The sequence below is a fragment of the Cheilinus undulatus genome, linkage group 3, assembly GCF_018320785.1.
Source record: "Cheilinus undulatus linkage group 3, ASM1832078v1, whole genome shotgun sequence".
NCBI lineage: Eukaryota > Metazoa > Chordata > Actinopteri > Labriformes > Labridae > Cheilinus > Cheilinus undulatus.
The window spans coordinates 23,549,535-23,565,942 of record NC_054867.1 but is presented as its reverse complement, the minus strand read 5'-3'; the positions used below and the strand labels follow the sequence as shown (position 1 = coordinate 23,565,942).

Here is a 16,408-nt window from a genome sequence, read left to right as displayed (position 1 = left end):
TATCACTACACTTATCTAAAGCCATATTGGCCACACAAGTGCAGATGAAAATTTTAATCAAGATGTTAAAATCAATAATAAGGCCTGAATTGGCTGAAACAAGTAAAATTTGCCTTTGCAGTGAGCAAATTTTACTTGTTGAATGTCTTGAACTGAGATGCCTATATCTAAATTAGATAGGAAATCTACTCTCAAAACACTATATTAAAATTATTCTGCTTTTGCAGATAATTCTAAAACTAATACTAACAATTAGGGGTGGGTGATATGGAAATAAAATCATATCACCATTTTTAATGGCCAGATGACAATCTCGATTTTATCACAATTTTTTTCATTAAATTTTTAATAATAATAACAATTCATCAGACTTATATAGTGCTTTTCTAGGAAACTCAAAGACGCTTTACAGAACAACCAAAATCAAAACACAACAAAAATGGGACCGGAGGAAAAATATGAATGGTTAGGAGTCGTATGCATTGTTAAACAGGTAAGTTTTGAGTGATTGTTTGAAGGTGGGCAGAGAGTCAGAATTTCTGATATGGAGGGGATTGAGTTCCGGAGGGTGGGGGCGGCGATGGCAAAGGCTCGATCCCTCAAGGTCTGGACAAATTTGCAAGTTAGAGACCAGAAAAAACAACCTTTTCTATGTAGAGGTCTTATCCCACAATATATTAAAGTTCCAAACATTTATTTTCCTGCATTCTGATCTATTCTGTCTTCTGGAACCAGTTTCTAAATTTTCTGCACCACTTTAGAAATATTATGTGTGTCTTCGTCTGTGTTTAAAATCTACTTTACTGTTTATTAAGCACATTTTGACACTTTGATTTGCAATTTAAAGGATAAGGTCTTTAAAAAGAATTTCTGCAGCTGAAGCTTTAAACAAGTAGCCTGTTCATACAGTATGCAATTTAACATCACATTTACTTTACCCTTGTTTACAGACTGCCAAATAAAGAAAATATAAATACGACACACATCTGATGAATTTTTGAGACGTGGTTATGCAGTTAAGTACTGACTGTATGTTATTTTAATGCAATTTTAATTTTTATTCAAAAAAGGACGTGCATACATTGATTTACTGCTCTGAATAAGGCTGTGATGAGCAGTGACATAAACGTGTCACTCTGGCACCTGCCTGCTGCTTACAATGAAGTAGAGAAGAGGAGGAAAGGCAGGAATATGTGCTGCAGCAGTATGAACGTAGGCCAAAGAAATCCATGTAAATCAGTTATTTTACTGTTTAAAACATTTTCTAATAGAGAAGTGAGAATAGTAGAGCTGATCCTACGATAAAACAGATCAAGCAGATCGACAATACATTCTAGTTCTTCACGATCTGAGACTGTCTTATTGCGCACCCCTACTAACAATTTTAAAATTCAGGCCTTCTTGTTGTTTTTTACATCTTGAAATAAGATGAGAAGTGTGAAGTGATATTATTTTTTTAAAATCAGACTGAAACATTCGCCAAGTTTTGTGTGTTTGTAATGTAGCACCAAGTGATTTACTCAAATTAAGGACCCAGCAGAACTGGAAACATGTTTTTCCCTGTTAAGCCTGGGACTGTGTGAAACATTATAAATATGGATGAATGCCAGGAATCCTGGGGTAAAACATAAGTCCTGCCAAACAGTGACGCAAAGCATAATGATTCAGTCAGTGACGGACGTGTATGTATGAACAATTATACACAGATGTGAGCGAAAACACACAGAGAAGCATGCATGATGAGAGTTCAAACGAGGGCCAGCTGAGAGACGAGGAAGGAGATTATCAAACATCCGTCTTTTTCATCCTCGCCTTTAAATATCAACACTGCCGAGAGGAACAGGCGAAAAACTGGCGGATACATCATGCACGCCAGGCTTACACGTTCAGGATTTGCTCTAGTTTTGTCTTTAGATGAATTGGAAACTCATGTGTGTTTGAATGAGCAGGAAGCAGCCAAGGCATTAACTATAGGAGCAAGCTTATTTATATTCTCTACGTGCTGCTGGGCATTAGTGCAAACTTTAAAGTTGTCAGCTGTTACATGTGTGTTCTTGTGTAACTGTGGGTGGTAATTACACTTAATGTGAATGTGTGTGTGGATGGCCATTAAAACATCCATGCAAGATCACACCTTTGTCTGTATGCTAATGTGAGCATGTGTCAATAACTTGATCAGTATGTATGTTTCCATTCAGCCAATATGAGCTGTTGTTCTGCCACATGGGGCCTCCATGGTGTGTGTATACATAAGATATTCAAATGTGTACCTGCTTTACAGTATATCTGTGACACTACATGTGCATTTATGTACCTGAAAAAACCCTTGCAGCCCTCGCAGGTCATGGCGTTGAAGTGAAAGCCAGTGGCTTTGTCACCACACACGCCGCAGATCCGCGGCATGTTCCTATCGAACTCATCAGGGGCCAGAGTGGATGTGCTCACAACAGTTGTCTCCATCACTAAACAAAAAGAGGGGAAACAAAGACAGAGAAATTATAGAGAGTAATGTAATCAGCCACCAATCAAAAAGAAAAAAAGGAAAAACTTGAGATGCAATCTTCTAAGACTTGAGTAAATGTAAAAAAAAAAATCAACAATACTAGCCCAACACTTGGAGGTGAACATATCTCATAAAAAATGAGTGGAAAAACCCATGTCCCCTTCCAGAATGCTGGATCTGGGTTACATTTGATTGCATAGTACTAAGAGTATCTATTTCACTTAACAGCCTCATGAGAGGGAGGGGGAGAAAAGAGGCATGTCACCGCAAGGCGAGCATCCTCATAAACAAACAATCACTGTCCTTTTCACAAAGCTCCTTTCTTATTCTTTCTTTTGCTTCCTCTGCAGAGGGAACAGCAAAGCGAATGATTGAAGGGGATGGGAGGGTCAAGGTAGGGGTGGGAACGGTAACTAATCCAATACAAACCTCTACAAAGTCCCAAATCAACAGCCAATGAGGTAAAGGCCCCAGATAAATAATTCAAAATGTTCTGACAGATAACTCCATCATTCATTCCATTTCTGAAAACACTCAAAATCTTTCTTCTGAAGAAATGCTTTCTTTTTGTTTTTTCTTTTTTAGTTCTTAAGTAAAACTGAACAGTATGCCTTCAAACCAATATCTGTTCCTTGCCAATTAAATTACCAGGACATGGAGTCCTTATTAAAACAAAAGGTCAAAGTAAGAGAGGAAACAGAGGAGCCAGTCATTGGTTTACTGCTGCAGGCATCAATGAAAGCACTGACTTGGCCTCTTTCTTATGTTGATGTCGTATCACACAACACATGCTTCACCTAGAATATTGGATACGTCACATAGTACTTTACAATTTACAGTAAACATGCAAACAGCCAGAAATAGCAGCATGTGAAAGCACAGATTTGTGGAGGAAATTCAGTATACAAATTGAAGGAAAAAAATCAAATGTGTTGGGTCAAAGCACAACAAAGTTGTTCCCTGAGAGTACTGTGTGACAGTTTTCTTTAGTTATGATGACAGACTAGCCTCTGGTGACAGAAACCCAATAGGGTGTGTCAAACTGTCTTTATGCACTATTTGTGTTTCTTAAGCTAGGGTAAAGCATGCATGTTTATTTTAAAAGGTCCTTCAGACTGACATACCTGACTATGAACGCTGCATTAGTCATAAATCACATGATGCAAAGATTTCACATCCTTGTGTCAGTGTTAAAAAGGGGTTTATACTTGAACACAAGATAAAGCCTCAAGGCTATTTCATTTGATAACACTTGCATTGCAGGTAATGTAATATGACTAGGCAACGGTTTTAGGTTTCAAGCACTCGCATTAGCCTAACTTGTTTGAGTTACTTAGCTGGCTGTGACTCTGAGGCTGTTCAGAGTCAAACAATAGTATCAAAATGATGGATGCCAAGGACTTCTGTTTGTGCTGCTATGGTATCAGCAGGTATCATTATTCAATTTTTGTTAGCATCAAATCAAAGTTTGGTATCATTACAACCCTGATGCACATTGAAACAGTTCATTTTCATGGTTCTTTAATAAACCTGACAGCCCTTCACATAGTGTGTCGAGCCTATGGCTTGTTTCCATACATATTTAATCCTTCTGGCAGGTTTTACATATCAACTACAAAATGTTAATAGCTATCATGTAATGTAATGATACACAGCAGTGCCCAGTATAAATGGTCCAGGCCTCAGCTAATCATAAAATCAGCTTGCATGTGTGTAGGCAAACTAATCCCAGAAGGCATCCTCACTCATCACTCACAGTGAACCAACAGGGGAAAAAAAAACATTTACCCATGGAGTCCTTCCTCCATCAACAACTGATCAGTGAAGTCAGTCCTCTGTGATTGCATTCAGCCTTGACAGGCCATTACACTAAATGCACAGTGGTATTGAGAGTGTGCTAAATAATGCATCAGGTTATTAGACCAGATCTGTACTCGTTCCAATCTCGGGCATGCAACGCCAGGAAACAGGTTTTAAGCTTTGGTGAACTATTGGAAGATATACATATTATGTGTGCACAGTAGGCAGCATCAATCAAATCCTCCATATCAGTCATAATGTGAAATATTACGCATGCCTCATGTGTTACACTGCCATGAAGCATGAGGATAAAACAGTAAACTCTTTGATTCTTGATTAACATACAGGGTTGAGTCCTGTTCCATGAAAGCAAACTAAATATGGATTCGTCATCTGATTACTAGCGAATGGAAGCCGCAAAGTATAATTAAGACATTGGATAGGACGCGTAAAATACCGTTCTGCTTGTGTATTGTAATTAGATAGTATTAACAGTAAGAGGATTGCTGCTATGTGTTTTGATAGTTCATGTAGCAGGGGGGACTGGAAGCTTTCCCACTGACTGTGTTATGAAGTTCAGCAACTTGTGGAGCTGCTGAACTCTGACTTATGTAACTAAAAACTTTTCAGGTTGTAAGCAGATTTGTTGTACTGTGCAAAATACACAGAAACATTTATTTTGGCAGAAATATGATTCTAAACTCCCACTAGGCATGCCAAGACACAGCTGTTGTTGGAGCCCAGGTAATGAGATGCACTTTTACAAAATTCCTATGCAAGCCAACAGCTAATGTGTTTAGTATTTACAAGGATGTTTCCTGTGTCTTTCATTTCAGTCAAGCAAACTAAATGACATGACAGCAGCTTGAGTAAGACTATTTTAAACCTTTTTGCAATCTTTACATAAACAATAATAGTATGTGCACTAAAATAAGGTAACATCAGAAAAGTATTTCACAGACTAAGTGTCCGGCTGGGACTTGACCTAAATTGCTCTGGTATAGAACAGTGTAACTAAACTTTGGTCGTTATTAATATAACATGATCTGAAAGCTGCTTTTTAAAGCGTTAACCTATTTGTGAGTTTGAAGTATCCAAGTAATGCCATTTGCAGCCAAGGTCAAACAGGGCCACATGAAAATATATTATCTTTAAAATCACATCTTTAACCTACAGTTTTTAAAGTTGCTTTACAACTGGTTTAGCTCTTTACCCCTGAATGTCTTATTTCCACTGTGTACCTTATCAATGTGAGCTGACAGGGACAGCACAAACATACGCTTCTATACTGCAGTGAAACAGCTTTTATTAAAGCTGCAAACAAGAACTACACTTTTATACAAAGATTAAGGATGGAAAGGTACTGCAATTTTGTTTTTGTTTTAAAAATACTGTCGAATTTCCAACAACTCAGAAAACCAAGACATGGGTGGAAAGTAACTAATTAAAATTATTTACATTACCGTACTTAAGAATTTAGTTGTGAACTTGTACTATTTTCAGTAGTTTATAAAATCAGTTATTTTACTTTACTTAAGCATATTTTACAAAGCCATGTGTGCCAAAATTCTGGAATATCATTCCTCTTTTTTAATCCTGAAGGATGTATAACACAACATGCAATTGTTTAACTTTGTGCAGTTTGGAGTCGGAAAAAAGGCTTTATGTTTTCAGCAATGTGAACAAATCTGCAGACTGAATTTCTTGGCTTGACTAACTTGGCTAAATAAAGGTTAAATAAAATGAATAAAAACATATTTTGGCTAAAGTCTTGTACATTACATCTTAAAAAGCATTCATACTGAGATTTTTTTTTGCCAGTGCCTAGCAAGCAAAGATCAAATTTCACTGTTCAATCCCCCTTGGGTATCAAAAGTACAAAGTGGCATTTTCTTTAAATAATTAACTTTTTAGTTTCACTAAAGTAGATTGAAAGTCCAGCTTTTTTACTTTTAATTAGGTACATTTTAATGAAAGTAACTGTATTTTACTTGATTACAACAGTCTAGTACATTTTCCACTTCTGGACTGAGATTATGAGACATCAGTGATTACGCAGTATGACAACAAATACGTCAGTGTAATTTAAATTATGATAATGCATTAAAACAGAAAATTTACCAACCAAAAACTGGGTACATTACTGATTTTCTACAATTAAAATTCCCTTTCCAATATCTAATCAAACATTTCATGGCTGTGCAACCAAAGTCAATGGGATGGCCCTGCCAGAAAGTCATACACTAAAAACAGATCTTAAACAAACCAGTTTAGTGTTAAATTATGCTGCACTATTACCTGCATTTTCTAAACCACTTCTTGCCACATGCCTCATCTTTGCTGCACTGATGGCACAGACTTATTACAGCAGCTGCAATGAGTGGTCAATATGTAAAAACCAAAAAGCTTAAGAATATAAAAGGCAAAAAGAAGGTAAAATAAGTAGAATTATAGTGTGTGAGTGGGCGGGAATGTTGCCCGCATTCCACATGAAGTGGAGAGCTACTGAGGGTAATTAAGGTAGCTCATCTCAGCCACATGACTAGTATGAGAGGGAATGAGCTTACAGCAACTGAAGAAGACAAATCTCTCTGAACATGAATGACTTCTACCTGGACATTATGGCTGCTCTTTAGTTTATGTCCAATACTTTAAAATCTCAGGTACTGCCTGCTTTTTCTTGAAAGCGCTTTTCCCCCTCAGAAAAGTTATGTAAGGGTATTTCAGCACTTTCATAACCTTTTAGAAAGAATATAGTTGCATTTGACCATTTATCTTTTAAGGGAATAAGAAAGGATCATTTATAAGTAGCCCTCTTGGTCATTCCTATTTTTTAACTGTATAGTTATGCTACACAGTGCTTTTAAGTAGGGCTTGTGTTAGTTTAAGCTTTATCAAATATTTATGACCAAACAGACCAAGTACAGAAAGGTTAAGTCATTGTTACAGTTATCTGTGCTGAATTTACACTATAATAAAATAGGCTGCCTTAATCCTGTTGGTATTTTGTCTGTTTTCGATTTGATTTGATTTCTGTTGCTATAGTATCATGTTCCCCTTTGTTGCCTTGGATTTCTAATATTTGTTTAGCATTTGGATTTGCAAGCTTGACCCCAGGAAGACTAATTCTAACCTTTATCATAGTGAATGGAAATCAAAATAAATTGGTTACAATGGGTATGTCACATTGAAGGCGTGTTTTCTAACGTTGTTTATATGTCCACTGAACCATTGAATGCAGATAGTTCAGATGAGTCAGTTCTCATCTATTGCCCTCTGAATGGTCGTTTGCTGCTTGTTGGGGGGGGGGGGGGGTGCACCCAGCCCACAAGCGAGAGCTTCAACACCAATGAAGGAGGAAAGAGGGATGGAGAAGAGAAGCAGGCCAGGGAGGAGTGGGGTGGAGGGGACACTGGAGAGATGGAGTAAAAACAGACAGTGATATAAACATAGATACAGCGAGTAGGGGAGGGGTGACCTCTTTGTCACAGTGACTTTCTGTGTCACAAAGCATACCCTGCTGGCTGGTGCGGAAATGAGAGAAACGTACTACGAGGGGCGGACACACAGCAGTGGCACAGAGAGAGAGAGAGAGAGAGAGAAAGAGAGAGAGAGAGAGAGAGAGGAAAACAAAACAAACAGCCTAGTATTGTGATTTAAAGAGATAGCTAAAAATACACGGTCATAAGGCACTTCAATTACTGGCTAAAAATAAAAATAAATGTCTCATCTCTGACAGCTTTTGTTCTGAGGAAAAACATCTTTCAGGAGGCAGTTTGCTTTCATGCTGCCATCACGTTTATAGTATTTATTTCTGTGTGGTTTTCATTCCCTCTCGGAACTTCAAGTTGCTGATTTTCATGTGATGTTTGTGAAGCATGCATATATGTGTTCATGTTTACACTTGTATATAGGAGAAAGGCTGGTACCCACAGGATGGATCACATAACACTGCATGTGACAACCGCCACACCCCCCTGCTCAGCCAATGAGTATAAACACTGAAGGGCAGTCCAGTTATTCTGTTTTCCAGGATTGTGTGGGGAGATTGAACAAACCAACAATGCCATGAGAGGGTCTGAAAATAACATTGTTATACAAACTGAAATGGGATGTGATTATTTCCTCTGCTGAGCCTGAACAATTGCAAATAGGGAAAAATTGTTTAAAAAAAGGGGGAGGTGGACATCCTTTATCTCCTGCTTCATCTGACAAATGACATTATGAAGATGCACAACGAGAAAAACAAGCAGGTGTATTGACCTGATCAGTAATTTCTTATTCAAAAGAACCTTATTTGTCTTCCTACTTTTTGATCCACTAATCATCCTTAGAGCTGTCCTGAAACAAAAAACTTTCAATATGATACTAGTAAAAATTAAACAATATCAACTGTTTCTACACCATAGCAAGCAAAACACTGTAGGAGTATGCTTACTATTTTAATGGATTCATTTGAAAGGTGACTTGTCTTATCAAATAGATGAAGGGTTTATAAACCCTCAGCCCTTTAATAGTCTTGTTTATTTAAATGAAGGAAATATTGTCCTAAAACGCAGTATCAACACTTCGGATAAACTGACTAATAACAGTATAGAAACAGAGCAAAACTTTGCCAATAAAAGTCAAGAGAGGCTTTTCATATCCTGTACAATAACCATGTCTTTCTCTCTCTCTCCAATAAATAAACTTCTCAAATGAAAATATCAACAGCTTCCATCTTAGAAATCATGTGATGCAATGAAAGAAAAGTAAATTGCACTGGCAACCTGGAGTCAGCGTAAGACAGCAGTGGTTGCTGAGCAAAGGATGAGGCTTTCTGTAATTATTCACAGGACCACAAACTGACTCTAGCTTGTCATTTTAACTGGGTGGTGAAAGCTGCAAAATAAAGACATTAGACCAATTTTGGTGAAGCTAGAGGAGAGGCTGTAGGGAGTTTCCCCTTCTTTTTACCCAACAAAGTAATGGAGGGAGAACAAGTGCCACTTAGCATTCAGAAGAGCAGTGAGTCATCTTTTCCTGCTTTGATTTGTTCACATCATGGCAGGGATGACACGCATGTGTCTCATAATCCAGGGACTGATGTTAGAGCTGGTCCAGATTGGAATTAGAGATGTAATGTCGTCTGCTGAAGCCTAAATGGTTAACAGTTGATGTTAGTTCATCAAATCGAAAGATAAATGGTCTAATGCCTTCGTGATCTGGGCTGAGACAGGTTTTATGCACACGTTTACCAGGCAGTGGATTTACTTTTTAGATAAATCTGCTACACTGTATTTTTAAAGTTGTCTATATCTTTCAATAAGTAAATGTGTGCAAAGAAGGGATGCCAGATATTGGATTTTGCCACTATCCAATATTTCAAATGTATTAGAGCAAATACCAATAGCCAAACTGATTTATGAATGTAGCTCAGACCTAAAACTTCCATCCTTAAAACAGATTTTAAAGTTTAAGGATGAACAAACTAAAACACTACAGCTGCAGTAGGCCTGTTGGTTCTGCCTACATCTCCACAAGCCCACTGGTACAGTTGGTCAGTATGCTGGTTGTAATTATTGGCAGAAATTCATATCAGCCACTGATGCTGATATTATGCCAATACTATTGTGCATCCCTAATGTAAAGTGAATATATTGAACATTACCATCAGTTATATTCTATTTCACTGTTTTCAGTGCATTGTTCTTTCACATTTTCTTATCTATTGCTTGGTTACCTTGTCCCTTGTTGTGGGCTGTTGTAATAGCCACATTTTCCCCAATGATGGATCAATAAAGTAACTTAACCAGCATTTATCAGCCTTTTATTCTATTGAGGTACCCCTTAGAAATTTGGAAGAAAAAAATATCTCAAGTCATTATATCAGTACGTATGGATATTTAAAAAAAAAAAAAAATCTGCCTTTCCGTGACAGCAGATTGATTCCTCAAGTGATAGGATTAACAATGTATATCTAAAGCAATGTCTTCAACCACAGTGGCTGTATTTCCACAGAATGGTCATGTAGACCTTAAAACACTCTGACGCTTTGTGGCACACCTGTTGAACTGGCATAACCACACATTGATGTGGTTTCAGAAAAAGGGCATATGAGACAGTTTTCACTGCTTACATCAGGATACCTATTGACATGCACATCCATGTTCATCTTTGGTTAATCGAACAGCATTCTGAAGGCACCTTGGTTGACCCGGAACTTTCTCTGGGTCTGACAAGACTGTGCTGCAGTTTGACCGTGTTTTCAGTGAGCAGCACGGAGCAGCACAACTGGACTGCTCAATCCGAGAGACCAAGGAGTTCACGCGGTGAATGATGTCCAAGACGTACGAGAAGATCCAAATCAGGTGCTATAAAAACATAACAAACACACGTGAAGCCATAGTAATGAACTGAAGGAGTTGGAGAAGGATGGACTTGCTTGTATTTGTCTCTTTCTTTTTCCTTTCATTTTGATTTTTGAGCTTCTATCATGGGTAAGTAGCCTATTTATGAATGAATGCACCTAGTCAGTTTACTCTAATTTGTTTGAGAAGTACGATTTAGATAAACTTTACCTATTCTGCTTGTCCCTCTGATGTGTTGACTCTGGGCTCAGCTACACCCCATTATGACATTTTGTCAAAGTAGTAAAGTGGAATACAATCTGGCATTTGACTGGAGTCAATATGGAGCATTTCATTTTTAAATTCAACCCAGTATTTTTGGTTTTCATGAGACTTCCTTCCTTGCTCGATCTTCTCTGTTCCCCTGCAAAAAATGCTGGAGCCATGATGGAGCAGAGATCCAACACAGCAGGGCCAATGGAAGCACTCTTACTGACTAAAACTGAAACCTATCGGCTCCACTGCCATGACGGAGTGGCGATGGACTGAACAAGCATCTGATTGAATTTAGGGGTGAGAAAGGCTGATCTTAACCTTTCTTGGGTAACCCATCCAACACTTCGTAAATAGGCCAGTCCGGTTTTTGTTTAACACTTTCATGAACAATTGTTTTTAACTGTATAGAAAAAGAAAAAATCCCTTTAAAGTTGGAACAAAATCAACAGAAAGTGACACAACATGTGTCACATTTGTCAGGGTAAATTGTTTGCACCATCTGCCATCAGGTTTCCCAAATGGATACCTTTTACACCCTCTAATTAGCTGAAACTAGATGTCAATCAGTGCAAAATAAGTCTCAGCTGCAGATGGCGTGAACCTGAGAAACACAGAGGAAAGAGTTCCTAAGTGTTAATATGAGAAATAGTAACACTTGAATGAAGTAGTTCTTGGATTTTTGTATTACTACTGCAGTTAGCATATCTACAGGGAGTCTGAGCTGCTGGGAGATAATCATGCAGGGAGAGGTGCCAAGGTGGACCATGGCAGGAGTCCAATAGCACTCATAAGGTAGCTTATTTCCTTCTGTTCTTCTCGCCATTTCATTTTCAGCTGCACTATTGTCTAAGTATGTGATAAGAAAACAGGAAAGTGGCCATTGGTTTCCCTATCAGGTGCCCTATTACTTACAGAAGACCTAAGATCTGAAAAAAGGTTTGGAGCACAGCCCAGATGTTAGATTAACTTTCATCAAAGTCAATATCAAGCGATTTATAAAACCCAACCTCCACCAACGTCCACTGACTAACAAACCTAATTAAGTGGTACCATTAGTGCCTGGGTGTTAAAGTGAAATGTGATTGAGGATGGGGGGGTATAACAAAGTGGGTAAAGAGGAGGATCCAGACATCATTTCAATGAGGGATCATTTTAACTGCACACAGACGTGCCGAACAGAAAGCGGGAAATTAAAAAAAATCCCTCTGGCATCACGTCCCAAGAATGTCAGCAATGAGCTTACAGACCACATCCCAACACATAAGAGTCAAAGTCGGAATCACATCCAGACCTGTAACAGCAGTGGAAGAAAAAGAGAGGGATCGTTGTGGAACGCCTAAGTGAGAGAAGGGCCCCTCAGACAGGTCCAATGAGCATCCTCCATCTAAATCACATGACGCAATCCCACAAATGGTTCTGAAATTGTTCCATGCTGCCAAAAGTTTCTCTTTAAGGGGAAAAAAGGAGAAGGTGGGAGAAAGATTTAAAAGAGGAAAAAGAGAGAGAAGGAGAGATAGAGAGGAGGCTGGGAAGAAGTTGTGGAGAAGGTTGGGAGGGTGAAAACATAAGGCGATGTGTTATCCTGCATACCTCAGGCTGGGTCACTACGAGTACAGAAGAAACATAAAACAATTCAGATCTGAAATGACCCGGGCTCCGGAGAGAGCTGGGCCACAATTTTAACATGAGCTTGAGTCTGACACATGGAAGTACATTTAAGTCCACTATAAGGGCAGAAAAAGATGGGTTTAAGGGAAAATTAAAGGGAGATGGTGAAGAAAAAGTAGAGCTCAAGAAACATGATATTTGGTCAAAACAGGTTGTTGATTATAAATCTTCTGAGCCTAAAAGAGAACAATGGACAAAAAGACACAACGTGGACAACAAAGTAGGCGATCTGAGTGCGTAATGCAGCTAAACAACTGGCTGAGCAGACTAGTCCAGTCCTGTCCTCTCCTCTCCTCTCCCTTCCCTCTCTCATTCTCCCTCCCGCAGTCTCCACGGGTCTATCTCATGCTCTTTTCCTACGATCACAGGGAGCATGTTACAGCAGCAGTAATAGCACATGACAAGGTGACCTGTGCCCCACACAGGATGGGCTAAACTGGGGGGTGGAAGGGGTGGGGGATCCCATGTCCCGTGTCCAACCCTATGGTCTCTGCACTACTCGGCCCCCCCTTCCCTGCCCAGGCCCCAGCGCTGGCCCGCAAGAGGGGAGAGAGAGGCAGTGACGGCAGCCTGCCCCCTTATGCTGGGCCCCTTGCTGGACTCTGGAGAGGGGAAAGAGACAAGGCAGGGAGAGGCCCACTCAAACGCACACACCGAAAGGTCCTGTTTATGTCTATGTTGAATCTGACAGAGAATGCACATTCTCAAGCACACAGAAGCCGTGCACGTCGAAGGCAAACTGGACAGAACCAGACAGACAACAGACATGTGGGTGAGGTGGGTGCAAATGCACTTAGCCCACAAGTCAAAGTTATATAACTCCCATAAACTACAGTCTGTCTTACAGGAAATACATGACTTAAAATGTGTTAGAATATAAGACCTCACTGGAAGTTGTATCTCTAATGAAATGTCGACTTCTGACAGGTTGTAAAATGTTTTTAATCCAGTAAGACATTTCTAAAATAAAAAAAGATCCCCTCGACATAGAGCGCTGCTGACATATATTTTGCTTTCCAAGATTTTTTTCTGCATGACTTGCACTCCATATACAACAAACATTACCTGTGTGATGTGTTTGGCCTCGAAACCATCAACCACAGGAGGTAATTGAGGACCCAAGGACATTAAGGGGGAACTTAACACTTCATTAGTCCCAAAGGCAACTGAACATATGTGGCAAACAGCATGCATGCACAGAGTACATACACAAGTGAGTCTCTACAGTTAAGTACAGCAGCCTCTTTCTTTCTATAGGGTTACATGTGAGAGGAAGCGACCAATTACTGTAGTCACGAAAGGGGGGAGGGGGCGGGGTATTTTTCACTGTACAGGAGACCTAATGGACTGTACCATCACCACTGCACACAGCTCCAAGAATGATGTGCTACAATCAATAAACGACACAAACGGAGTCTGTTTTGTGGCTAATCATCACTGTTCTTCCGACAAAGTAATTGAAAATTGATTCAAAGGCTGAAACATAGTTTCTCTTTGTTTGGGTTAACTCCTTCTTGCTGTCCAAAATAATATGGGTCCTCTCGTAAATTTCCACATCATATAAATTCAGAACATGTGTGACCGTTGATCTCAAGAAGTTGTTGAAAAGGAGAGCCCCATTCATTTTTTCTTCTTCTGCAAAACAAGTAATGCAGCAGCTGATGTAAAAGCAAATCCTACCTGCTATATTTCAGGAGTCAAACTGTTTTATAAACAGAAATGGATAGGTGTGAGAAAACAGCAGAAAGAAATCTTACTGGGAAAATAGCTAGAAATTATACACCCCATGCTGCTAGATGTATTTGGTCCTGTAAGACTGTCTTTTATGTGTTGAGCAATGGGGAGAGGGGAGAGGGGAGCTGGAGGCTGTTAGAAGTTCAGACGAAGGAAGACGAGAGCCTTGTAGTAATTAATTATGTCATTATCAGCCTGCTGCTTAGTTCTCTGTATCTCTGACGTGAGTTGTTAAGGTGTAGAAATACTCGTAATACAAAAAAATCCAACCTGGCAACTGTGAGTATTTGTAAGAGTTAAAGAGAACTTTTTTCATGTTCAGATAAATTATTCACACAGGAATACTGTAACTGTATGTTGTTTTAAGCTGAATTTAAGCTAATTTCTGTATTTTCTTTTTAAGGTCTTTTGTTTTTGTGAACAAATACAACATGATTTGATATGACGTTTATCTAAATACCAGAGTGATGGAAATTTGAGTAAATCTTTTGTCTGTTATTATATGATAAAATGATTTTGTTTGGACAGGAAAACTATTTACATTGAGAAAATCTGTTTCAGTCCCACAGATTTTATCACGCTGCCTGTTAATTCCGTTTCAGCCCTTTGGTTTGAGCCCTGTAACTGATTTAAGTCACCTCAAATGGTTTTAAAGCACATATCTTCAATTCAAAATTCAGAACTACAAATCATATGACTTCTACACATTAGAGTTACTGTTATTAAGATATCAGTATCCAAAATAATCTACATATTGCTATTGTTTTCACGTATTATCAGAGTAAACACAAATCTAAAAACTAGTGCAGCAACCTTAAGAAATCTGTGCCAAACTGTGTAATACTACATAAATATGCGAGAGCTTATTTACATGTGAGTTGACAATTTCAGTGCAATTTATACAAGACAACAGACCCTTAACAAACACATGCACATGAAATGAAGGGGAGAGTGTCTCACCTGAGGTTTAAGCATGCCCTTGAACAATAGCCGAGACTTGAAACCTTGCTTTAGTTTATCCCAAGTTGTTAGTCCTGTTCAATACAAAAGCAAAATGGCATGTCGCAAGTCACTGAGTAGGCCTATGCCCTTAGTACCTGACCTGCAGTTGCTCCGTTTACGTAACACTGAATGATTATCAACAGAAACGCACTCACATACTCAATGGTAAACATCATATAGGTAGTTAGCAGTAAGGAAACTACGCAGATAAACACTTGACACAGCAGAGTTGAACTGCACTAAACATGCATCTTTCTGAGCTGTTGAGCAATAGTATTTACAATAGCTCGAGACTCGACTTTAGCATTCCTCCTGTGCATGCGAGTTTCATACCTCAGCTCAACTTTTCCCCATCAAGAACGAGTTGCTTTTAATCCTCTTCAGTCGCCGTCTCCCGTCGTCTTCATGCTCTTTGGAAGAGTGTCCCCTCCATGTTGGCTGGGTGGGCTAGATTTTCGAAGAAAGAGGATCTCGTTGTACTAAACTCAGAAATGTGAGCAGACTTGAGGAGAAAACGTCAAACTCGTACGCCCTTCCAGACGTTGGCTCACTAGAGAGGCGCTGGTAGTAAGCTAGCGTTAGCGTGGCTAGCTGCCTGCTTTAACCCTAAAACGCGGCACCAAGTTCAGCCAGCTTCTTACACGTTTGGCGACCGTTGCTAACGAGCGTTCAACGGAAAAACGGTCGAGGTGCCACTGGGTTTAAGTGAAGGGAAAACATACGCGCTAACATGGAGGAAACTCAAGCACACCTACGGTAGTCTGACGAGCAATACCCCTCCTTCTTCAGGACCCAAATAGATGGCCATTACTTTTTGTTATGCGCCGCCCCCTCTTCAGGACCGCTACGGGAAAGAGGGATTTCCCCCCCAGCCCCTCCGGTGACCAATCACAGGTGGGCTCGGCGTGTCTCCCGTGTTGTGGTTGGTGACATTTCGGCCCATCCCTTCCCTGATTGGTGAGATCCGCTGCTTGTTACCTTGAGAGCCGCCCTTTCAAACAGGGGTGTGTCGTGACGTCAGAGGTAACGAAGAGGTAAACAACTTTGACCGCGTGAGGTTTAAAGCAACATCGTTTGCCTGTGATCTCTGAATCAA

General features: G+C 39.5%; 1 protein-coding gene across 3 annotated transcripts in view; it reads right to left on the bottom strand.

Moving 5' to 3' along the window:
* Positions 1-16,123, bottom strand: part of LOC121505094 (vitamin D3 receptor B) — a 32,498-nt gene extending 16,375 nt beyond the window's left edge. The window contains exons 1-3 of one of the 3 annotated variants that reach the window (XM_041780226.1): positions 15,646-16,123; positions 15,271-15,344; positions 2,315-2,462 (exon numbers count right to left, since the gene is read on the bottom strand). In XM_041780226.1, coding sequence (XP_041636160.1) covers positions 2,315-2,460 — 146 coding nt within the window. In that variant the 5' untranslated portion in view covers positions 2,461-2,462; positions 15,271-15,344; positions 15,646-16,123. Of the gene's footprint in view, positions 1-2,314; positions 2,463-10,421; positions 10,547-15,270; positions 15,345-15,645 lie in introns of those variants that run through there. The other 2 variants (XM_041780227.1, XM_041780228.1) reach the window with 2 other exon arrangements.
* Between the last annotated feature and the right edge of the window lie 285 nt (positions 16,124-16,408).